The sequence below is a fragment of the Ranitomeya imitator genome, chromosome 4, assembly GCF_032444005.1.
Source record: "Ranitomeya imitator isolate aRanImi1 chromosome 4, aRanImi1.pri, whole genome shotgun sequence".
NCBI classification, from domain to species: domain Eukaryota; kingdom Metazoa; phylum Chordata; class Amphibia; order Anura; family Dendrobatidae; genus Ranitomeya; species Ranitomeya imitator.
The window spans coordinates 698,868,925-698,895,201 of NC_091285.1; the positions used below are offsets into that span (position 1 = coordinate 698,868,925).

Genomic DNA, 26,277 nt, shown 5'->3' on the forward strand with positions numbered 1-26,277 from the left:
GCCCCCCTGCTTGCTCAGGATCACAGCACTTGCAAAGTTGAAATACTTACCTCTCCCTGCTCCACTGCCGTGACGTGGTCCAGATTTCCTGGGCCCACTAATTACTTGAACCAGCCCTACCCACCACAACTTTAGCCAAATGACCCCCAATTTCAAATGCCTTCCAATTATTATAAGGTAAATTACGCTTGACAAGCTTCATTAAGAAGAATGGATGGTTTTGACATTAAAATGGGCACTCTAGGTGTTTTCCTGGCCCCCACTCACTGCCGACTATGCTGCCCCATTGACTTGCATTGGGTTTCGTGTTTCGGTCGATCCCGACTTTACGTCATAATCGGCCGATTTCACTCGACCCGACTTTTGAGATAGTCGGGTTTCGCGAAACCCGGCTCGACTCTAAAAAGGTCAAGGTCGCTCAACTCTACTCAGCACACCCCAGCTCCAATTGGACTACTATACTGTCACAGTACTAACAAAGCTCAGCACATCGGTACCTACGACTGAACGGCTGAGCTGTCACTCTCAATACTGGCAGCTGAGCATGCCCCTGTCTTAGATTGGACGGCTGAGCTGTTACTCACTGCATTTAGGACACAGTGAGTGGTGGACTTTTGGCATCTTTTAGACTGAATCCATTCATGTCCAGTGTTGAGTACTACAAAATGCTAACGGATGTGATGAAGGAAAAAATCCCATGTCTGCAGTTGTTGTACTCGGAGGGCCCAATTACAATGTTTCATGTAACGTGGTGATCAGGACCTGAATGTAAATGGGAAAAATAGCTGGTGGCAACATGTATTTTATGCATAAGTTGTTATCAAGCTGAGCCTGATACAATGGATATATTTGTGCACAGCCATATAATTTCTGAACACTTTAACACACCTGGGAGCAATGAGGAGCGAGATTAAAGCTCTTCAAATTGCCTTCTCCAAGATTTGACAGGTTCAACATAGAGAATGCTCAAGTCATTGACCCATATCCTCTGATATACAGGTTTAGCTGAATGTCTATATATAGCTAATGCAAAATAGTGTGTAATTGCTACTCACTGAATATATTTATTGGCTTAAAATGTATTCATACCTCGTGAACTTTTCAACATTTGTTTTACTTTACACCCACAAATTTAATTGTATTTTATTCGGATATTATGTGATATATAAACATAACATCTTATACACCTAAATAAAATCCTGAGTGACCAATTGCCTCCAAAAGTCACATAATTAGTTCTCTATTTTCAGATGAGATTAAAGTAGAACTTTTTGGGCTAAATGCTAAATGTTATGTGTTGTGAAAAACTAACACTGCACATCACTGTGAAAATGCCCTACCCACCATCACTCATGGTGGTGGCATCATCATGATGTGGTGATGCTTTTCTTCAGCACAGATAGGGAAGATGGTCAGAGATGATGGGAAGATAAATGGAGCTAAACACAGGGCAATCCTGGAAGAAAACCGGACTTGAGACTATGGAGTAGGGTCACCTTCCAGCAAGACAATAACTCTAAACATAAAATGCACGGTTTATATCAAAGCATATTTATGGGTGTGAATGGCGCCATCACAGTCAAGACCGAAATCCCACTGAGAATCTGGGACAAGACTTGAAAATTGTTGGTCACAGACGTATCTATCCAATATCACTGAGCGAGGGTGAGCGAGCAAAGAATAAGGAGCAAAAATGTCACCTCTGGACGTGCTAAGCTATTAGAGACAGACCCCAGAAGATTGTCAGTGGCAAGTGCAGCGAATGGTGGTCCTACAAATAACAGGAACATGTGACAATCAGGGTATTATATTATTTTCTGAAGATGCTATAATCCATTGATTTCCTGTTAATTTTGAGCTGATATCTTTATTATGTTACACCTTTTTCAGTATTGTTTTTCTGTTTGCTGATAACTGAATATTTCTTACTGTTCATTTTCTACATACAGATTCCAGCATCCTCCATAATAAATACTGTCAGGACTCGCAGGGACCATGAAGAAGATGCAGCTGTTCTTCCTTGCTGGACTCTGCATCTTCTCTTTCATCACAATGGTAAGAGGCAGTGTACTGATGGTGGACATAAATTACAGCATAAATTCCTGTATAGTGAAAAGTACTCTAGATATATTGTGTATTTTATTTTCAGAAGCCAGAAGACTGCAGCATCTAATTTCTGCTACTCCTGCACTGATTAGAAGCACTTCACCTTCTTATTAAATGGTGCAGGTTTCTTTTGGCAATGCAGGAATTAATCTCCTCAGTTGAGAGCTCTTGGAAGTTTTCCTGAGTCAGGATTCCCCTGACCGCTGCCACCAATTTGTCACGATTCACACCGTGACCATCACCCCTACGTCACGGGTCGGGGTGACTTTAGGCCAACAGACGGCTATCACATGTGCAGGGGGGCTTATCTTAGTTATCCCTCCACTGCTAACAATGCGATGAAAAAACACACACAAGGCTATTGACCTCTTAGGTTACAGCAGGGGCTTATTTTAGGTATCCCACTGCTTTTCTATATACCACGAACTGCAGGGATTTATGTATATCCGGCTTACAGTTCCACTTAACACTTGCAGCTCTCTGGCGCCCCCCCTTACTCTCAGGTCAGATTAGGTACTGCACCCTGGGTAATTAGTCGCCAGAAAGGCTGCCTGCTATGTACTGGCTATTGGGCACGCTGCAGCGACATGATAAACTACTCCCACTCAGGCAGGAACAATAATTATCAACGCCGCAGTCGCTACAACATAGCCCAAAAGTCAGCACACGGTGTCACTGCCACCAGCTTCGATTAAACGGGTCCGAAGCTAACCCAACACAGTAGCGTAATCCCCTTCGGGAGTCAGGGTACGTTTAGAGCATGGAGAATGAACTAATATTAAATATTATATCCCATAAAAATTAGGCAGTGCTTTATCAAAAATATTTTATAAAGATGTTACAAATGAGACAATTGCAATTATGTACAAGGGTAATTATAAAATAAACAGGGATTAAATGAGAAAAGGTAACACTCACAATTTCTCAGTTCATTGCATGGCAGGCAACCATACGTCCCAGCTCATTGGACGTGCTCAGGGCTTCAGGAGGAGACGAGAAGTCAAGTAGAAGTGCCTGCTGAGAGCCTGCCACAAACTTAAGACCTGCAGCTAGTGACATCACAGAAAGGCTGGCTTATCCAGACCCTCCTCTCTCTACATTCTGAGTACTTCCAATCTTAAATTTATCTACTTTCTATAACTTTGCTACAAAACATGTCATAGTCATAACAAACCCAGCATTCATCTCGGATTAACGTGGGCATTCTAATGAGATCAAATATGTCCTATCTGGGATACATATTTACAGAGAAATACCTACTTCTTTACTAGATGGAGCTAGAAGCTCAGGTTTACCGTGGTGAGTAGATCCACCGAGGGATGTAAAGAATATATATTGTCGTGTTCTTTATGTAAACGGTTTGTGTAATATCTTACAAAAACAAAACAAAGAACTTCCATGAATTTTGGAGCCATTTTTCCAGTTCCAGCTAGTGCAGGTGGGAGGGGCGAGTGACTTTCGTCGAGCCTGAAATTTATGACCCCAGGGCAATAAAACCCCCTTCTAGCATAAAGTCCGTAGCCCAGAGAGAAACAAGGAGAGTCAGCTAGAGAAGGGCTGGGGGTTTAGCCCACCTCATGAGCTGAAGAGCAACTAAACTTATATGATATTTTATACCATATCGTGACATCCTGCATTAAGGCTACCTGCTGTTCACAGTTAGCTACTCCCATCTCCTACATAACATTAGCCCTGGTTAGCACTCATTGACAGATATAGCTTATGCTGCTTGGTTAATATATGGTGGCAGGAGGTTGTTGTTTGAGAAGGAGCTTGATGAATTTATCCAAGACTGTTGCTAGGTTTTTGGTGTGTGCTTATTCTCCTCCATCTCCTACTTTTGCTTGACCCCAATCTTCCACTCCCCAGTGTGTAACTCTGTTGTTTGTGTGAGTAAATTTGTATGATTATTTTCCTTTATCCCTGTTTGTATTACCTTGTTAGTCTGGATGGTGTATTGCAGCACACTACTACTCCCCTCTTCCCTAGGTGGGGGAAGGGTATAGACTGAGGGTGGATTCAGAATCAAAGGCAAGGCACGTGGCTCTGGCGTCTTCACCATCAAAGGTGATCCAAGAAACAGGGTGAGCTAGGGCGCCCCTAATGTTAGGGACAGGGAAGGAGCTCCTGGTTCCGGATACCCGACAACAGATTTGTGACAGCTGCGTGCTGTTAGTGAAAATAACATATTGGAAATTCAATCTTAAACCAGTGCAGTTGTATATACTGGGCAATCATCTGTGGGCTAACTTTCATTAATGTCAAGTAGGTTCATGATTTATGTCTCTGTCTTAAATAGAGATAATAGAATCAGCCAAGATTCAAATACACATGGTGCATTACATGAATTTTAAATGGAAATTCCAGACTTCTTTTACCTCTCCCATGTCACGAGCATCGTCTTTTGGCCAATTTACTGCAGTTCGTTGTTTTCTGCATTTTTTAAGTGCTTGATTTTACTCTGTCATTTCTGTATCCATAACTTCATCCTTGAGCTGAGAGTCACGATAGTTTTTGAAAGGACATAGAAAAGTTTGACAGCTACAGGGTAACCTCATTCTCAGAACCAGTAATGAGTACCAAAGTTGAAGTGACACCCATCATAAAGTATTGGCATATTCTAAAAGCACGCCATAACTTTTCAAAATCCTCTTTAAATTCTTCATGCACCCTGATGAAATACAGATGTAGCATTTGTCAAATTAACTTTCTTTACACTATGAACCATCATTGGGAGGAAAAGTTGCATAATGAAATACAACGTAAATGAGCATCTGTGCTATGCTTGTCGAGAAGATGTGCTATGTTCACACCTATTACAGTCATAATATGTCATTGGCCATAGATAGTTTAAGAACCTTGAAATACTAATACTTAATGTTGGTTGTTGATCACTAGTGTGAGGTAAGCAATGCACAAATATGATCCTGCCATTACCACCAAACATCTGTAAACCCTGCAATTGTTCTTTTAATTTCTACTATCAACCTGTGCGTTGCACCTATAATTGTTGGGGCTAAAGAACTTTGATCTATGATACTTAAGACTTAGGCTAGGTTCACATTGTGTTAGTGCCATCCGTTTAATGGATCCGTTAAACGGATGCGCTAACGCTGATGTCCAAAATGTCTTTTTTTCTACAATCGCTTTAACGCATGCGCTATCGCATGCGTTAGTAATGAAGGTCTGTGCACAGTGAATGCATCCGTTCACTGTGCGTTAGACCTAATGTACCCGAAAATGTGGTAGACCAAGTTGGAAGGGGCATCACAAAGTAACGGACCATCGCTAACGCATGACGATTTTGAAATGCGTTAGGATGAGTTACGATAATGGATTGCAATGGGTGCATTAACGGATCCATTATATTGCATTAGTTCCGCTTAGTAACGGATCCGTTAAACGGATGGCACTGACGCGATGTGAGCCTACCCTTAACAGTGTGGTCATAGAATCATGGAATCATTTAATGTTGGAGTTGGAAAGGTCCTTCTTGGTCAATGGGTCCAACTTCCTGCTCAATGCAGGATTCACTAAACCATCTCAGACAAATGTCTGTCCAGCCTCTGTTTGAAGACTTCCATGGAAGAAGAGCTCACCACCTCTCGTGGCCGCCTGTTGCATACAAAAAATTCAAATCAGAGACTGTGGCAGATCCTAATACTCAGGTCTTTGCGTAACTGATGCAGGTGTCAAGGGAGAGGGTTATGAGGAAAGATGAACGAGTCTGACAAAATTTGGTTCTCCAGATTTGCTCATATGTATTTAATGTAAATTGAACTGCTAGTAAAATCCATTTATTGTGCTATAAAGGTCTCTCCAGATGCCAAAATCTAAGAAAATAGGGGTCAATAATTAAGTAATATTATGATCACCTTGACCTTGACCTGTGTCGGTGCCGCAGCTTCCCTCTCGGTCCTATGCTGGCTTTCTTCTTTCTTCTGGTTTCAATCTTCTCTTCCATTTTAAACTCTCTTCATTGCTTGCTCAATAAAATCCATGGCATTTGTCTTTTTGTGACATAATAGTAGCTCCAGGACAGATGAGGGACCAAGGAGTGTATTCTTCTCTCATCAATTTGCAAACTTGTAGCTATGAGTAAGAAAGTCAAATGAGGGTCAACAAAAAACTATTTACTAGACCAAAGTGGTCAGAGAGCGATAGAATTTTCATCCTAGCTGTACAGCTTATCTCTGAAGTGTATTAACTGTGGTTACAACATGGCTTCTACTAACTAAATAGATGCTTTGAATTTGGGTTTATTAAAGCTATATCTCCAGTTATGTGTCTTACTTTTTTTCCCCATGTTATTTTTTTCCAAGTTTACCTGCAGATTTCTTTGGAGACCAGACTCTACAAAAGTTCACATGCAGTTTTCAATACCTAGAAAATTCCCAAAGAAAACCCAACTGGATGAAGAACTTCACACGCTTTTGAAGCTGGCAGAATGGCCACTGCCACCTAACATTCCCAGTTTGGAATTTTCTACCCACTCAAAAACTTCATCATTTTCTTTACTCAATCCCCGCTCTACCTATGTTGAGGGAGAAAAATTGGAGGTATTCATCATAGCCAAGGACCATAAAGGTCGTGCAAAGAGCTATGGTGGGGATTTTTTCCATGCAAAGCTTCATTCCCCAAGACTGAAAGCTGGAGTGAGTGGATCTGTGACGGACAACAAGAACGGCTCCTACACAGCTTCCTTCATTCTCCAGTGGCCGGGTGAGACCATGGTCTCCATAAAGCTCATGTATTCCAGTGAAGCCATTTCAATTTTACATGAAAAAAGAGAGACACGACCAGACAAGGTAAAGTAATACAGAGAACTAATGAAATCATTCCTTTGGTGTCCAATGAGATTTTCTATTGCCAAAATTTTCAAAAGTAGAAAATGTAAAAGAAAATTTTACCTAAACTTGAATTTTGAATCACATTTTAGCAACATTTTTAATTAAATATTTTTTTTCTGTCCTTATAATGACTAAGCTGGATAAAATTAAATAAATTACTGTGAAGCCTTTACTTTACTTAGAAAAATGAGTTTTTCTTACTGACATAGCCAAGTTCCTGTAAGATGTAATGTTTTAGGTGATTCGGGAGTAGAGTTGTTAGGCTTCGAGATCCCACCGCTGCATAGGGGGAATCTCAAGTCATGTTTTCCGCGGTCTCCCATTCTTTCTCATCCACAAAAGATCATGCTCAGCAGAGACATCGGTCCCTTGCTCAGGCTAATGCTGTGCTTCTGGTTGCTGCTGCCTTCCCAGGTACGGCTATAGCAACCAGCATTAGTCAGCGGCGAGTGGACGCTCCCGGTACTAAGTCCTGTTTTTTGCCTTCTGAGCATGCCCGTGAGATGACCACTCATTGGTGGTCAGGTGTCACATGGCCAGGTCCTCAAGCAGCTCGGATTGGTCCATTAGCAAGGTCCTGGAAGACAGCAGCTATAAAAGGATCTCACGGTCGCATGGCCATGCGCTAATATATTCTAAAATTGTGGTGTGTGTGCAAGTGTGTTTGTCTCTGGTGCTAGCTCCTAATGTTCCCCTACCCTCGTGTTGTGAATGTGTCTGGGAGATTGAAGTTAGAGACAGCGCCTAGTAGAGGCATCGCCAATGCGAAGCCATGCGCTCACTTTGCACAAGACCCGATAGTTAGCATCTGGTAGTGGCGTTCGTCAGTGCGACACTGCGTGCACTTGATGCGCTAAATCTATGTAATTAGTGTCTGTTTAGGCATCGCCAGGCGATGCTCTGCGCATAGTGGGTCTAGACAGACTCTTACCCCCGTGTTCTAGGGACTGAGTCTAGAAACTACACTTGCACCTAATCTGCTGCGACCTGAGACAGCTAACAGGGTACGGAGCCCTTTTATTAATTTACAGGGGCTCTGTGAGGCAACAGAGTTTGCCATAGTTCACACGGGGTGACGGTCAACCTGCGTGTGCTTGGTGTTGTACCACCGTATAGCATCTGTCATTAATGAGCAGCAGTTACAATCTTTGCACGGTGGACCCCAAGTTGCAAATGCACCTTATCTTTATTTTATTTTTGTGCGTTCTGCCAATCCTAACAAGAGTTGATCTAATTTTTCTATATTCGGTTCAGATTACGATCGCTGGCGAATATGGTATTTGCTATATTCGCCGAACACAGCCGAACGTCATTGGAGTGAATGGGAGAAGAAATGAGCGAATATGTTCGGAAACAATCATCAAACATAAATTCAGTACAAATAGAGTACAAATATGGCAAATTCGTATTTGGCAATAGTTTCCGAACATACTTGCTCATCTCTATTTGGGAGAAGCTAAAGTTTAGATTGATGACATCATTTTGTTTCATTGCTATTATTATTGACCCTATTATTTATAACATTTGGCTTTTTTATTTCTAGAACCGAGTTTTATGTAAAATCAGGCAAGTTTGTACTTTTATTTTGGAGTATTGGAGATTTTTTCAAACTACTAACATGACCGATTAGTAATCATACGAAAAAAACAAGGAGCCAAGAAAATCCCAAGTATAATTACCTATACAAATATGTAACATATACCATGAGAAATCTTCATAAAAAATTGCAAAGTTTTATTGAAACATTAACACAGAAACATACACAAAAAATAAACATATAATAAATTAGGACAGGTGAGTAATGCGACAATGCATTCAGGCAGTGCCAAAACTGTCTATAATTGAAAGGGTTCCCAAATATATAGCCACAATTATACATGTGCCTAGACCACAGGATCATAATTATAAGTAACCCAATGAGACCCATATACATCAGTGGGTGAGCCGCAGATATGTAACACCAGACTCCATAACTCCATATGTGGAATATATACAAAACCCATAATGAAGATAGGGTATATGCAAAAAGTCACCGGAGGAGGGAGGCTGGAGAAAGTAAGGTCAGACCCATTATGACAGAAATGGCGCATTGCTCCGATACGCCAAGCCACGTTTCGCTGCTTCCTCAGGGGGCATGACCGATTATAGCCCTTTATCACTACTTAACCCTACATGGTTTCATTCAGGGAATGATAGAAGAAGGAAGGTTTTAAGAAAGGAAGGACAATAAGGAGGGATGAAAGGAGAAGAGAAAGTGAAAAAGGAAGGGAGAGAGGAAAGAAGGTAAGGAAACAGGAAAGGTGGTAAAGAAGGAAGAAAGGTAATGAGGGATAAAAAAGGAAGGAAGAAGGAAGGCAGGGAGTAAAAGGCGAAAGAGTGAGGAGTAATAAAATAATGTTTTTATAATATTAATTACTTTTATTTCTATAGCGCCAACACATTCTACAGCACTTTATGTTACAGAGGGGACTTGTACAGAGAATAAAGAAATAATAGAGTGAGGCCGGGATCACACATGCGAGAAACACGTTCGTGTCTCACATGTGAAACCCAAGCTCTGGCGCCGGCACTTGGGAGCGGAACGTGCAGCTCCATGTTTTCCTATGCGGCCACACGCTCCGCTCCCAAGTGCCGGCACCAGAGCTTGGGTTTCACATGTGAGACACGGACGTGTTTCTCGCATGTGTGATCCCGGCCTAACACATAATAGCAGATACTAAGAGAAGTGAGGTTCCTGACTACAAGCTACAATCTATGAGGAAATAGTGAAAGTACAAAAGATAAACGGTAAAAAGTTCTGGAATTGTACGATCCAGGCATTAATGTAATAAATAGAGAGTTCACATAAAGCTGCATGAAGCGGCCAACAGCCAGTGTGTGTACAGTACAGACACAGAGGGCTAGAAGTGTATGGAGGGTGTGTGAACAGGGTCAACATTTTTAAGGAAAACTGGAATAGTAAAGGTACCGTCACACTGGACGATATCGCTAGCGATCCGTGACGTTGCAGCGTCCTCGCTAGCGATATCGTCCAGTGTGACAGGCAGCAGCGATCAGGCCCCTGCTGGGAGATCGCTGGTCGGGGAAGAAAGTCCAGAACTTTATTTGGTCGCTGGACTCCCCGCAGACATCGCTGAATCGGCGTGTGCGACACCGATTCAGCGATGTCTTTGCTGGTAACCAGGGTAAACATCGGGTAACTAAGCGCAGAGCAGCGCTTAGTAACCCGATGTTTACCCTGGTTACCATCCTAAAAGTAAAAAAACAAACACTACATACTTACCTACAGCCGTCTGTCCTCCAGCGCTGTGCTCTGCTCTCCTCCGGCTCTGGCTGTGAGCGTCGGTCAGCCAGAAAGCAGAGCGGTGACGTCACAGCTCTGCTTTCTGGCTGCCCGGCGCTCACAGCCAGACCAGAGAAGCAGAGCGCCGAGGACAGACAGCGGTAGGTAAGTATGTAGCGTTTGTTTTTTTACTTTTTAGGATGGTAACCAGGGTAAACATCGGGTTACTAAGCGCGGCCCTGCGCTTAGTTACCCGATGTTTACCCTGGTTACCGGGGACCTCGGGATCGTTGGTCGCTGGAGAGCTGTCTGTGTGACAGCTCTCCAGCGTCCAAACAGCGACGCTGCAGCGATCCGGATCGTTGTCGGTATCGCTGCAGCGTCGCTATGTGTGACGGTACCTTTACATGAGGTGAGGCAATAGGCCAGTCTAAAAATTTACATTTTTAGATCACCCTGAGAACTGTGGGTATTGTGAAATAATTGAATTATCTTGGGTAGTACCTTCAAGAGAAGTGGCTCAGCTAGCGAGCAGTCTTGGAGACAGGAGTAGGAGGTTCAGATTATTGAGGATGTTAGTCTTGCGTCGTTAATGGAATGGAGGGTATGGGTCGAGGGACGAGATGTAGGGCGGTGAAGAACTGTGAAGAGCTTTGTGGATGAGAGAGAGAGAATTATACTGGATGCTGTAGTGGATGGGCAACCAGTGCAATGGCTGGCAAAAGGTAGAGACATCGGTGTAGAGGTTGGAGAGGAATATAATACTGACTGATGCATTCAGGATGGATTGGAGAGGGGGAGTTTAGGAATAGGGAAACCGATTAGAAGAGAGTTGTGGTAGTGCAAACAAGAATGAATAAGAAAAATAGTAAGGAAGCAGCGCACATTAAAATGAAAGGACGAAGGGAAGGAAGAATCTAAAAAGATAGGGAGGGGAATAGATTTGAGCGACCTTGACCTTTTTAGAGTCGAGCCGGGTTTCGCGAAACCCGACTATCTCAAAAGTCGGGTCGAGTGAAATCGCCCGATTATGACGTAAAGTCGGGATCGACCGAAACACGAAACCCAATGCAAGTCAATGGGGCAGCATAGTCGGCAGTGAGTGGGGGCCAGGAAAACACCTAGAGTGCCCATTTTAATGTCAAAACCATCCATTCTTCTTAATGAAGCTTGTCAAGCGTAATTTACCTTATAATAATTGGAAGGCATTTGAAATTGGGGGTCATTTGGCTAAAGTTCTGGTGGGTAGGGCTGGTTCAAGTAATTAGTGGGCCCAGGAAATCTGGACCACGTCACGGCAGTGGAGCAGGGAGAGGTAAGTATTTCAACTTTGCAAGTGCTGTGAACCTGAGCAAGCAGGGGGGGCCCACTCGTTGGCATTGGCACTGGCACAGGGCCTCTCAAAGTACAGCGGTGTGTTTGCACGGCGGGGGCGCCTCCCACCGGCAGCAACACTTTTGCGTACCATGAGAGGCCCTGTGCCAGTGACGTCGCCAACTAGTATTCCTCCCCCCACCTGATGAAGGAACCTGCACTTTCATCTGCACCTTCCTGTTTGTCCCCGTGTAAGGTGGTATGGTATGCGGGAAGGGGGACCTGACTTTCAGCAGGGTCACAATCTTGCAGTGTAGCGTGCACGGGAAATGTTGCGTTATGGGTCAATGTACCAGCAGACTCATCTATCACTGGCTGGGCAATGGGCAGGATGAGGAGGAAACACAGATATAGGCCCAAAGAAAAAGTGGACTAAATGCAGTTCAAAATTGGTAACACAGGACTAATCAGGGGGCATTGCAGTGGAGGACAACTGGAATGAGAGGCTGACACAGAGAGTAGGCCCAAATCAGTAAGTAGTCGAAATGCAGTTCAAAATTGGCAACAGTAGTAAACAGGCGGCACAGCTTTGTTCAGTGGAGGAGAACAGCAAGGAGTGGCAGACACCGATAGTAGGCCCCAACCCAACTAGTAGGCCAAATGCAGTCTAACATTAACAACTACTTAACGAGCGCCTGAAAACGGAATTTCAGGACAGGAAACCAGGAGAACAGCAAGGAGCGGCAGACACCGATAGTAGGCCCCAAACCAACTAGTACGCCAAATGCAGTTGTTCCATTTAACCACAATTTAATGAGAGCCTGAAGATAGAAGTTCAGGAAAGGCAACCTGGAGAACACCTTGGAGTGGAACACACCATCTCTCTACACCCCATACCCAATTTGTAGGCCTAATGCAGCGTAGTTTCCAACAACTACTAAACGAGAGCATGATGATCGAAGCATTGGCGAGGAAACCTGGGGAACACCTTGGAGTGGAACATACCATCTCTCTACAGTGGAACACACCATCTCTCTACACCCCATACCCAATTTGTAGGCCTAATGCAGCGTAGTTTCCAACAACTACTAAACGAGAGCCGGAAGATCGAAGCAATGGAGAGGAAACCTGGGGAACACCTTGGAGTGTAACACACCATCTCTCTACACCCCATACCCAATTTGTAGGCCTAATGCAGCGTAGTTTCCAACAACTACTAAACGAGAGCCGGAAGATCGAAGCTCAGGAAAGGCAACCTGGAGAACACCTTGGAGTGGAACACACCATCTCTCTACACCCCATACCCAATTTGTAGGCCCAATGCAGCGTAGTTTCCAACAACTACTAAACGAGAGCCGGAAGATCGAAGCAATGGAGAGGAAACCTGGGGAACACCTTGGAGTGTAACACACCATCTCTCTACACCCCATACCCAATTTGTAGGCCTAATGCAGTGTAGTTTCCAACAACTACTAAACGAGAGCCGGAAGATCGAAGCAATGGAGAGGAAACCTGGGGAACACATTGGAGTGGAACACACCATCTCTCTACAGTGGAACACACCATCTCTCTACACCCCATACCCAATTTGTAGGCCTAATGCAGCGTAGTTTCCAACAACTACTAAACGAGAGCCGGAAGATCGAAGCTCAGGAAAGGCAACCTGGGGAACACCTTGGAGTGGAACACACCATCTCTCTACACCCCATACCCAATTTGTAGGCCCAATGCAGCGTAGTTTCCAACAACTACTAAACGAGAGCCGGAAGATCGAAGCTCAGAAAAGGCAACCTGGGGAACACCTTGGAGTGTAACAAACCCTCTCTCTACACCACGGAAGGGCTGATTCTTAGGAAGGAAGGCAGTCGGAAAGAAGCAGGGCGCGTCCGAGGGTGATTATATTCTTATTAGGTATATACTCACCCTCGGACGCGCCCTGCTTCTTTATTTGTAATGAATGTTTATTTGCAATGTGGTTTTGACTTACTCTATTTTTTTGGTAAATAATGATTTTATTAGTTTCATTGTTTTGCATCTTCTTGGCAATAATATAAAGAAGACGCGACAGGACAACACTCGGTGGATGCCATATCTGTGTTTAAAATTGAAAAAACCTTTCAGTTAACTACTTGCAGGAGAAAGTTTTTGTAGCTGGTGGCCATTGTTAGTACTGTACCAGATTTTTGTTGTATGTGTTTGTTTTTAATGTTAAAATGTCTGCATTTGATATCTCTCCAGTATTTTCTTTTTTATAAGCAAAATACTTATTTTTATATTTTCTGATGTTGGTTCCAGGGGTACACGGGCAGCAGTGGTGTGGTCAGTGGAGGCCTAGTGGAAGGAGTGACCGCAGACAGGCATCGAAGGCCTAAAATAATAACACATGGCTGTAGGCAATTTTAAATTGGTTCCAGGGGTACACGGGCAGCAGTGGTGTGGTCAGTGGAGGCCTAGTGGAAGGAGTGACCACAGACAGGCATCGAAGGCCTAAAATAATAACACATGGCTGTAGGCAATTTTAAATTGGTTCCAGGGGTACACGGGCAGCAGTGGTGTGGTCAGTGGAGGCCTAGTGGAAGGAGTGACCGCAGACAGGCATCGAAGGCCTAAAATAATAACACATGGCTGTAGGCAATTTTAAATTGGTTCCAGGGGTACACGGGCAGCAGTGGTGTGGTCAGTGGAGGCCTAGTGGAAGGAGTGACCGCAGACAGGCATCGAAGGCCTAAAATAATAACACATGGCTGTAGGCAATTTTAAATTGGTTCCAGGGGTACACGGGCAGCAGTGGTGTGGTCAGTGGAGGCCTAGTGGAAGGAGTCACCGCAGACAGGCATCGAAGGCCTAAAATAATAACACATGGCTGTAGGCAATTTTAAATTGGTTACAGGGGTACACGGGCAGCAGTGGTGTGGTCAGTGGAGGCCTAGTGGAAGGAGTCACCGCAGACAGGCATCGAAGGCCTAAAATAATAACACATGGCTGAAGGCAATTTTAAATTGGTTACAGGGGTACACGGGCAGCAGTGGTGTGGTCAGTGGAGGCCTAGTGGAAGGAGTGACCGCAGACAGGCATCGAAGGCCTAAAATAATAACACATGGCTGTAGGCAATTTTAAATTGGTTCCAGGGTACAGGGGCAGCAGTGGTGTGGTCAGTGGAGGCCTAGTGGAAGGAGTGACCACAGACAGGCATCGAAAGCCTAAAATAATAACACATGGCTGTAGGCAATTTTAAATTGGTTACAGGGGTACACGGGCAGCAGTGGTGTGGTCAGTGGAGGCCTAGTGGAAGGAGTGACCGCAGACAGGCATCGAAGGCCTAAAATAATAACACATGGCTGTAGGCAATTTTAAATTGGTTCCAGGAGTACACGGGCAGCAGTGGTGTGGTCAGTGGAGGCCTAGTGGAAGGAGTCACCGCAGACAGGCATCGAAGGCCTAAAATAATAACACATGGCTGTAGGCAATTTTAAATTGGTTCCAGGGGTACACGGGCAGCAGTGGTGTGGTCAGTGGAGGCCTAGTGAAAGGAGTCACCGCAGACAGGCATCGAAGGCCTAAAATAATAACACATGGCTGTAGGCAATTTTAAATTGGTTACAGGGGTACACGGGCAGCAGTGGTGTGGTCAGTGGAGGCCTAGTGGAAGGAGTGACCGCAGACAGGCATCGAAGGCCTAAAATAATAACACATGGCTGTAGGCAATTTTAAATTGGTTCCAGGGGTACAAGGGCAGCAGTGGTGTGGTCAGTGGAGGCCTAGTGGAAGGAGTGACCGCAGACAGGCATCGAAGGCCTAAAATAATAACACATGGCTGTAGGCAATTTTAAATTGGTTCCAGGGGTACACGGGCAGCAGTGGTGTGGTCAGTGGAGGCCTAGTGGAAGGAGTCACCGCAGACAGGCATCGAAGGCCTAAAATAATAACACATGGCTGTAGGCAATTTTAAATTGGTTACAGGGGTACACGGGCAGCAGTGGTGTGGTCAGTGGAGGCCTAGTGGAAGGAGTGACCACAGACAGGCATCGAAGGCCTAACATAACAAAAATGTCAATACAATGGTATTGTCAGTGGCAGGCATTGAAGGATGTCAGCGCATAGACTAAACATTGGTGGAGCTGTGAGATAATTTTGCAAGTGGTAGAGCACTGTTTGAGCTGGGGTGGGGGGAAACTGTCTTGTGGTACAGGCCCAGGGCCCCTCATATTACAACGGTGTGTCTGACGTTGGGTGCGCACCACCACCGCCAGAGACACTTTATTATACTAGGAGGGACCCAGTGGCAGTGCCGTCGACCAAAAGCGGGCTCACCCACCTCTTCAGACAAACTGCACTCTCACGGGTGCTGTCGCCAAGTGGCGATACCACGGCCCCGTGTGGGGAGTTTGGCCATTTAGTGAGGTGTAAACATGTCGTATGCTGGACAATCAGGTGCAGAAAATTACGAGATTGGAAAAGGCATTCAGAATAGTCCACAGGCAAGACCTTTTCATAGGAAAGCTAGGTGTCAGCCGGGCAAGGTGGGGCAAAAGATTTCGAAATCCAGTTGTGGTTCATTTTAATGAAGGTTAGATCATCTACATTTTGGGTAGCCAGACGAGTCCTTTTTTCTGTTAGTATTGAACCTGCAGCACTGAATACTCTTTCTGATAGGACACTAGCTGCCGGGCAAGCAAGCTCCTGCAATGCATATTCTGCCAATTCTGGCCAGGTGTCTAATTTTGATGCCCAGTAATCAAATGGGAATGACGGTTGAGGGAGAACATCGATAAGGGATGAAAAATAGTTTGTAACCATACTGGACAAATGTTGTCTCCTGTCACTTTGAATTGATGCTGCAGTACCTGTCCTGTCTGCGGTCATAGCAAAATCACTCCACAACCTGGTCAGAAAACCCCTCTGGCCAACGCCACTTCTGATTTCTGCCCCTCTAACTCCTCTGGTCTGCTGGCCCCTGCAGCTCGTGTGAGAACGATCACGGGCGCTGTGTGCAGGGAATGCCAGAAGCAAACGGTCAACAAGAGTTGATTGTTTGGTTGCTAATATTAGTTCCAAGTTCTCATGTGGCATTATATTTTGCAATTTGCCTTTATAGCGAGGATCAAGGAGGCAGGCCAACCAGTAATCGTCATCATTCATCATTTTAGTTATGCGTGTGTCCCTTTTGAGGATACGTAAGGCATAATCCGCCATGTGGGCCAAAGTTCCAGTTCTCAAATCTGCGGTTGTGCTTGGTTGAGGGGCAGTTTCAGGCAAATCCACGTCACTTGTGTCCCTCCAAAAACCAGAACCCGGCATTGCCGCGCCACCAATTTCCAGTGGCCCCGGAAAAGCTTCCTCATTAAAAATATAATCATCCCCATCATCCTCCTCGTCCTCCTCCTCCTCTTCGCCTGCTACCTCGTCCTGTACACTGCCCTGGCCAGACAATGGCTGACTGTCATCAAGGCTTTCCTCTTCCTCAGCTGCAGACGCCTGATCCTTTATGTGCGTCAAACTTTGCATCAGCAGACGCATTAGGGGGATGCTCATGCTTATTATGGCGTTGTCTGCACTAACCAGCCGTGTGCATTCCTCAAAACACTGAAGGACTTGACACATGTCTTGAATCTTCGACCACTGCACACCTGACAACTCCATGTCTGCCATCCTACTGCCTGCCCGTGTATGTGTATCCTCCCACAAAAACATAACAGCCCGCCTCTGTTCACACAGTCTCTGAAGCATGTGCAGTGTTGAGTTCCACCTTGTTGCAACGTCTATGATTAGGCGATGCTGGGGAAGGTTCAAAGAATGCTGATAGGTCTGCATATGGCTGGAGTGTACGGGCGAACGGCGGATATGTGAGCAAAGTCCACGCACTTTGAGGAGCAGGTCGGATAACCCCGGATAACTTTTCAGGAAGCACTGCACCACCAGGTTTAAGGTGTGAGCCAGGCAAGGAATGTGTTTCAGTTGGGAAAGGGAGATGGCAGCCATGAAATTCCTTCCGTTATCACTCACTACCTTGCCTGCCTCAAGATCTACAGTGCCCAGCCACGACTGCGTTTCATTCTGCAAGAACTCGGACAGAACTTCCGCGGTGTGTCTGTTGTCGCCCAAACACTTCATAGCCAATACAGCCTGCTGACGTTTGCCAGTAGCTGCCCCATAATGGGAGACCTGGTGTGCAACAGTGGCAGCTGCGGATGGAGTGGTTGTGCGACTGCGGTCTGTGGACGAGCTCTCGCTTCTGCAGGAGGACGAAGAGGAGGAGGAGGGGGTGCGAACGGCTACAGCCAATTGTTTCCTAGACCGTGGGCTAGGCAGAACTGTCCCAAACTTGCTGTCCCCTGTGGACCCTGCATCCACCACATTTACCCAGTGTGCCGTGATGGACACGTAACGTCCCTGGCCATTCCTACTGGTCCATGCATCTGTTGTCAGGTGCACCTTTGTGCTCACAGATTGCCTGAGTGCATGGACGATGCACTCTTTAACATGCTGGTGGAGGGCTGGGATGGCTTTTCTGGAAAAAAAGTGTCGACTGGGTAGCTCGTAGCGTGGTACAGCGTAGTCCATCAGGGCTTTGAAAGCTTCGCTTTCAACTAACCGGTAGGGCATCATCTCTAACGAGATTAGTCTAGCTATGTGTGCGTTCAAACCCTGTGTACGCGGATGCGAGGCTAAGTACTTCCTTTTTCTAACCATAGTCTCATGTAGGGTGAGCTGGACTGGAGAGCTGGAGATCGTGGAACTAGCGGGGGTGCCGGTGGACATGGCAGACTGAGAGACGGTGGGAGATGGCATTGTTGCCACCAGTGCCCTAGATGCAGTGTTTCCTACTACGAAACTGGTGATTCCCTGACCCTGACGGCTTTGGCCTGGCAAAGAAACCTGCACAGATACTGCAGGTGGTGCGGAAAATGGTGGCCCTACACTGCCGGAAGGGATGTTGCGTTGCTGACTAGCTTCATTGGCCGAGGGTGCTACAACCTTAAGGGACGTTTGGTAGTTAGTCCAGGCTTGCAAATGCATGGTGGTTAAATGTCTATGCATGCAACTTGTATTGAGACTTTTCAGATTCTGTCCTCTGCTTAAGGTAGTTGAACATTTTTGACAGATGACTTTGCGCTGATCAATTGGATGTTGTTTAAAAAAATGCCAGACTGCACTCTTTCTAGCATCGGATACCTTTTCAGGCATTGCAGACTGAGCTTTAACCGGATGGCCACGCTGTCCTCCAACAGGTTTTAGCTTTGCCACGCGTTTTGGGCAAGATACGGGCCCGGCAGATGGAACCTGTTGCGATGTTGATGCCTGCTGCGGCCCCTCCTCCTCCGCTTCAGAACTGCTGCCGCCTGCACCCTGTTCCCCCAATGGCTGCCAATCGGGGTCAAGAACTGGGTCATCTATTACCTCTTCTTGTAGCTCGTGTGCAACTTTGTCTGTGTCACCGTGTCGGTCGGTGGTATAGCGTTCGTGTTGGGGCAACATAGTCTCATCAGGGTCTGATTCTTGATCAGCACCCTGCGAGGGCAATGTTATGGTCTGAGTCAAAGGACCAGCATAGTAGTCTGGCTGTGGCTGTGCATCAGTGCACTCCATGTCAGATTCAACTTGTAATGGGCATGGACTGTTAACTGCTTCACTTTCTAAGCCAGGGACGGTATGTGTAAAGAGCTCCATGGAGTAACCCGTTGTGTCGCCTGCTGCATTCTTCTCTGTTGTTGTTTTTGCTGAAGAGGACAAGGAAGCGACTTGTCCCTGACCGTGAACATCCACTAACGACGCGCTGCTTTGACATTTACCAGTTTCACGAGAGGAGGCAAAAGAGCTAGAGGCTGAGTCAGCAAGATAAGACAAAACTTGCTCTTGCTGCTCCGGCTTTAAAAGCGGTTTTCCTACTCCCAGAAAAGGGAGCGTTCGAGGCCTTGTGTAGCCAGACGACGAACCTGGCTCCACAGCTCCAGACTTAGGTGCAATATTTTTTTTCCCACGACCAGCTGATGCTCCACCACTACCACTACCCTCATTACCAGCTGACAATGAACGCCCCAGGCCACGACCTCTTCCACCATACTTCCTCATTGTTTTAAAAACGTAAACAAACTAACGGTATTTGTTGCTGTCACACAAATTACACGGTGAGCTATAACTTCAGTATGATTTAGCTACCCCTTTACAGGTGAGTGAGACCACAACGAAAATCAGGCACAATGTTACACACTCTGTTGTTGGTGGCAACAAATGAGAGAGATGCCACACACGCAGGACTGTCACTGAAGCACAAATGTAAATATTAATCTCCCACTGATTTGATTTTTTTTTTTTTTTTCAGGGAGACTTTAGGAAAAAAAAATAGAATAAAATGATTTTTTCAGGAAGAATTTAGAAACCAAAGAAAATAAAATGATTTTTTCAGGGAGAATTTAGAAAACAAATAAAACAAAAAAAGGCTATCTATGGCCCACTGAGTGAGAGATGACGCACACAGGAGTCAGGAGTGGCACACAAGCCCAGAGGCCAATATTTATCTCCCACTGATTGATGTAGTGATTTTTTCAGGTAGATTTTGGAACCCAAATCAAGCTAAAAAAATTAATAGGCTTTCTATGGCCCACAATTGGAGAGAGAGAGAGAGATGGCACACCCAGGAGTCAAGACTGGCACACAAGCAGAAAGGGCAATATTAATCTCCCACTGATTTGTTTTTTTGTTTTTTTTTTTCAGGGAGACTTTAGGAAAAAAAATAGAATAAAATGATTTTTTCAGGAAGAATTTAGAAACCAAATAAAATAAAATTATTTTTTCAGGGAGAATTTAGAAAACAAATAAAACAAAAAAAGGCTTTCTATGGCCCACTGAGTGAGAGATGACGCACACAGGAGTCAGGAGTGGCACACAAGCCCAGAGGCCAATATTTATCTCCCACTGATTGATGTAGTGATTTTTTCAGGTAGATTTTGGAACCCAAATCAAGCTAAAAAAATAATAGGCTTTCTATGGCCCACAATTGGAGAGAGAGAGAGAGATGGCACACCCAGGAGTCAAGACTGGCACACAAGCAGAAAGGGCAATAATAATCTCCCACTGATTTTTTTTTTTTTTTTTTTCAGGGAGACTTTAGGAAAAAAAAAATAGAATAAAATGATTTTTTCAGGAAGAATTTAGAAACCAAATAAAATAAAATGATTTTTTCAGGGAGAATTTAGAAAACAAATAAAACAAAAAAAGGCTTTCTATGGCCCACTGAGTGACAGATGACGCACACAGGAGTCAGGAGTGGCACACAAGCCCAGAGGCCAATATTTATCTCCCACTTTTTTTTTTTTGTTCCAGGGAAAATTTATAAACCCAATAAAAATAATAATAAATAAGCTTTCTATGGCCCACTATCTGAGAGACAGAGAGAGATGGCACGCTTAGGACTGGCACACAAGCCCAAAGGCCAATATTAATCTCCCTTTTTTTTTTAAGGGAGAATTTATAAAACCAAAAAAAAAAAAATAAATAGGCTTTCTATGGCCCACTATTTGTGAGAGAGATGGCACGCTCAGGACTGGCACACAAGCCCAGAGGCCAATATTAATCTCCCACTTTTTTTTTTTTTTCCAGGGAAAATTTATAAACCCAATAAAAAAATAAATAAATAAATAGGCTTTCTATGGCCCACTATCTGAGAGAGAGAGATGGCACGCTTAGGACTGGCACACAAGCCCAAAGGCCAATATTAATCTCCCACTGATTGATTTATTGATTTTTTCAGGTAGAATTTAGAACCCAAATAAAGCAAAAAAAAAAAAAAATGGGCTTTCTATGGCCCACTGAGTGAGTGATGATGCACACAGGAGTCAGGAGTGGCACACAAGCCCTGAGGCCAATATTTTTCTCCCACTGATTGATGTAGTGATTTTTTCAGGTAGATTTTAGAACCAAAATCAAGCAAAAAAATAAATAGGCTTTCTATGGCCCTCTGAGTGAGAGATGGCACACACAGGGATGGCACTCTAGCAGAAATGTCAATCTTAATCTCCCACAAAAAAAAGAAAACAACAGGGAGTGTCCTTTAATTACTATCTCCCTGCAGTAATCTCAGCCAGGTATGGCAGGCAGCAATAAGGAGTGGACTGATGCACAAATTAAATAAAAAGTGTGGACAAACCAAAAAGATAGCTGTGCAGAAAGGAAGGAACAAGAGGATTTGTGCTTTGAAAAAAGCAGTTGGTTTGCACAGCGGCGTACACACAGCAATGCAGCTATCAGGGAGCCTTCTAGGGCAGCCCAATGAGCTACAGCGCTGAGGGGGAAAAAAAAAATGTAGCTTCCACTGTCCCTGCACACCGAAGGTGGTGTTGGGCAGTGGAAATCGCTACAGCACAAGCGGTTTGGTGGTTAATGGACCCTGCCTAACGCTATCCCTGCTTCTGACGAAGCGGCAGCAACCTCTCCCTAAGCTCAGATCAGCAGCAGTAAGATGGCGGTCGGCGGGAACTCCCCTTTATAGCCCCTGTGACGCCGCAGACAGCAAGCCAATCACTGCAATGCCCTTCTGTAAGATGGTGGGGACCAGGACCTATGTCATCACGCTGCCCACACTCTGCGTTTACCTTCATTGGCTGAGAAATGGCGCTTTTCGCGTCATTGAAACGCGACTTTGGCGCGAAAGTCGCGTACCGCATGGCCGACCCCGCACAGGGGTCGGATCGGGTTTCATGAAACCCGACTTTGCCAAAAGTCGGCGACTTTTGAAAATGAACGACCCGTTTCGCTCAACCCTAGAGGGGAAGGTATGGAGAAATAGAAAGTAAGTAAGGAAGGAATTATAAATAAAAGGATGGAAATAGTGTATGGGGGAAAGAAGAAAGGAATGATAAAAGGATGAAAGTGATAAAAGGAACAAAAGGAGAGTAGAAGGAAGGAATAATTGTAGTTAGGAAGGAAGAGATGAAGGAAAGAATGAATGAATGGAGTTAAAAGGAAGGAAAAAAGAAAAACGAAATATAAGGGATGAGGGAGGAAAGAAGGACTAAATGAATTTTACAGCTATTTTGATATTATATTGTATTTAGCGTCTTAGGAATCGGCTAAGACAGACATAGTTACTTATATATTCCTTGCTATTGATGACATTTTCATGCATACTCCTCTATGTGATGTCATTACCCCACATTCCATAGAAACCAAATTCTCATTCATACAGTCGCCATTTCTTGTCTGCTACTCGCGTAATTCCCATCTTACCTAATTCACCAATATAAACATATTCGTTTTGCTTTTATTGGTTAATTCACCACGAATAATAAAGTTAACCCCATGTGTCATGGTCTTCTGATCGGTGACTGTTTTTGTTCAGCTTTTCTTCCATGGCTTTTTCGTGAAAAATGGAACAGAAGAAGTGGTGGAATGTAACCTCGATCTTCCCGGGCAAGATGTTTGTGAATATTATGATGAACACAATGAAGAAAAATGGGTGTGTCAGAGACCAAAAACGCTGCCGTGTGACGCCTATCGGGACCATTCCTCCGGGGGATTCCGGGATGTCTTTAGTAAAAAAGAGAAAAAGTTCTTCGCAAAGTAACTGTTCATCATTACTTATCAGACTCGAATTAACGCTCATCATTTACTGAATTTACTATGTTATCTTATCTTCCCCTCTAACAGTGAGCGAAGACGTAAAAGGCTCAGGAAGCAAATTAATATAATGAGGCCAATTTAGATATAAAAAATGAGCCATTTATTGCAGCATAAAAGATACACATACTCACAAGAGGACTCGTTCTTTTGAAGAACGAGTTGCACTTTTCAATGACACCATTCATTTCACCATATAGTGTACTGGAAAATGAGAAAAACAGTCCAACTGCTGTGAAATTGCGGAAAAAAAACCCCACAATTCTGACATTGTTTTCTGGGAATTATTTTTATGACGTACAATTATGGCAAAAACGACCTTGCATTATGATTCTGCCCAGCAGTACGGTTACGGCCATGCCAAAAATGTCCATTTTTAAAATTATATTTTAGTGGTGAAAAACAAATCATAATTTTGAAAAAAATATATATTTTGGTGGATTGTGTCCCCAATCATTTTTCGGGTAATGGAACTGAGTGATGGCTCATTTTTTGCGGAGTTAAATCTCTTTTTATTTATATTTTTTGGGGATAGATATGATATTTTGATCGCTTGTTACAGAATTTTATGTGATATTGCACTGACCAAGACAACTTAATTTTGACGTTCTTGATTTTTTTTCCGCTTATAGTATTTAATGAATGGGTTAATTGTTTTTCTATGTTGATAGATTGGACTTTTCAAAATCCGGTGATATCATATCTGCGTAGTTTTACTTATCTTTATTTTTAATTGGGTTAAAACAGGAGTAATCTGAACATTTTCTTTACTTTTCGCTGTATTTGTTAGTCCCCTTAGGGTCTAGAATCAGTGATCATCTGATCGCTCGTGCTAAAAACAGTGATGCCATTGCATTGCTGTATATAGGAAAGATCATGATCTCCATTGAAGTCCGGCCACAGGCTAGCTTTCAATGGAGCCCTGTAATGACAAGCTTGGGGGTCTTCAGCACACCCCCTGCTAGTATAGCAACCCATCGGTGACCGGTGATTACGTCACGGTATGATGTGCCCTGTTGCCGACATACTGTTATTGCCGCTGTTAGAGTTTAATATCGGGATTTAACAGATAACGCCCCCATCACCTGCAGAACATTGGGCGAGCTCACCCCCTGAGCCTGCGTCATACACCCGCTACCTACTTGTGCCGAACATGTACGATGAATGTCGGTTAAGAGGTTGCACACATTTACTACAATATTAAGATCTTTCAGGAAATCTTCTGACAGACAGCTGTTCAATTCTCAACCACTGTGTGCCACACAGTCATGCACAGGATAAATAACGTCTGACAGAGAACATTCACTGTCCTCCTTATTCCATTCTCACTGTATTATTGTATCATATCGTGTTTTGTCATTTTCTTTAAGAGATCTTATTGATCAAGAAATTTCAACAAGTATGAAGCCCTTCAATGTACTTCCCCAAAAACATCTCAGTAATGGTAAAGTATCTATTATCTATCTGTATGTTATCTATCCATCTATGATATATTATCTATCATCTATCTATTAACTATCTAATATCTATTTATTATCTATATTCTATCTATTGTCTATCATCTATCTATCATCTATCTATTATTTATATTATATCTATTATCTATATATTATTTATCTATCATCTATCTTTTATCTATGTATTATTGATCTATCTGTTATCTATATCTATCTATCTCTATCTATCTCTATCTATCATCTATCTAATAAATAAAATTGTTCCCATGTTTGCAGCCACAAAACCGTGCACGTCAGAACTTAAAAATCCAAACCCATCAGGATTTTATTACCAGGACGTCTGGAATTCTCTCGTCTGTTCTAATCAACATTTCAATGATTCCAACAATGTGGCCCAATGTCTTTCTGGAAAGATGGTCTACATGTTCGGAGACTCCACAATCCGAGGCTGGTGGGATTATTTGGTGATGTTTGTACCAAGTAAGTAGCTATAGTTGGATCCATTCTATAGTTTGATAGATAGCACCGTCACGATCAAAAGGGTTAGGAAGGATCACAACGGTGTCAGGGCTTCCACCTTAGACTCCATCATAAATACTGGCAAATATTTTATGGTTTTTAATGTGAATCAAGTCCATCTAACTCCATCTATCATGTGAAAGATCCAGCAAAGCCAACATTTCTGATGCCATCACGATAACAAGTTAAATGATCACTTGCACATCACAATATAAAAAACTATGTCAATAATACTTCGGGGATTTCAATCTGTCCAGGTCAGAAGCAGAAGTGATTGTGAATCAATGTTGGATGTCAGACGTCTACTTTGCCGCAAACAAATGTGATACCAGGAGCATTGGAGAGGAAGCGGCAATATGACCTCAAAAAGGGAGAATGTTTTATTCGTAGGTGGTGGCCACAGACAATCTTGCCTCCCGTAGGGCTCACTCGTATGTCAGTTTTACACGTACAGGTGATAGGGATATTTTTCACAAAGAACACTCATTCCTATGATAGTCTTTTGAGCTGTTCACACTTCAATAATTTGATGCAGAAGGAGCCGTCTTTGTAAAATTGCGGAAACATGACCGATATTCATCTGAAACTCCGCAATGAAAGTCTATGGGTCTGTGCGATAATCTGACAGCAATCAGATGCCATCTCTGTTCACTGTGCGTTATACGGAAGAAGGTAAAAAAATATTTTGTTTTCTCATCAAGAAAAAAAAACTAATGCAACTCTGACAAAACTCTGATGATACTGATGAAAATCGTATTCAACTGACTTCTGAATAAGGCCTTATACTTTGTAATTGATTTTTCTCTAGTCTTCTATTTTGCTAGTGTCCTTGTCACCACCCGTAGCATGGAACAGTACTTGCCACTCTTTCAGGTCATCCTAGTTCAGCATTTTAATAAGTAGGTATGGGTGGTTTCATGTATGTTCAGGTCCGTCGGGTTCAGCCAAACTTTACAAAAAGTTCAGTTTGGGTACCCAGACAGCCAGTAGTTCCAACATGGTCCTCTATGTTGCTCTGACTGGTGGTAACCTTATGGAAGTCACCACCGGTAACAGCTGCTAATTATCATGGACTGCTGTGGGTTTCCAATCTTTGACACAGAGGACAGTGTGTTAACCAATGGCTATGACCAAC

At 43.9% G+C, this 26,277-nt stretch overlaps 1 protein-coding gene across 1 annotated transcript in view; it reads left to right on the plus strand.

Moving 5' to 3' along the window:
* The window catches only part of LOC138677395 (NXPE family member 3-like), a 176,387-nt gene that overhangs the window by 144,369 nt on the left and 5,741 nt on the right, over positions 1-26,277 (plus strand). Inside the window, exons 2-6 of the mRNA XM_069767487.1 lie at positions 1,950-2,055; positions 6,429-6,914; positions 22,889-23,109; positions 24,537-24,610; positions 24,900-25,103. Of these exons, the coding sequence (XP_069623588.1) occupies positions 1,996-2,055; positions 6,429-6,914; positions 22,889-23,109; positions 24,537-24,610; positions 24,900-25,103 (1,045 nt within the window). The 5' untranslated portion in view covers positions 1,950-1,995. The remainder of the gene's footprint in view (positions 1-1,949; positions 2,056-6,428; positions 6,915-22,888; positions 23,110-24,536; positions 24,611-24,899; positions 25,104-26,277) is intronic.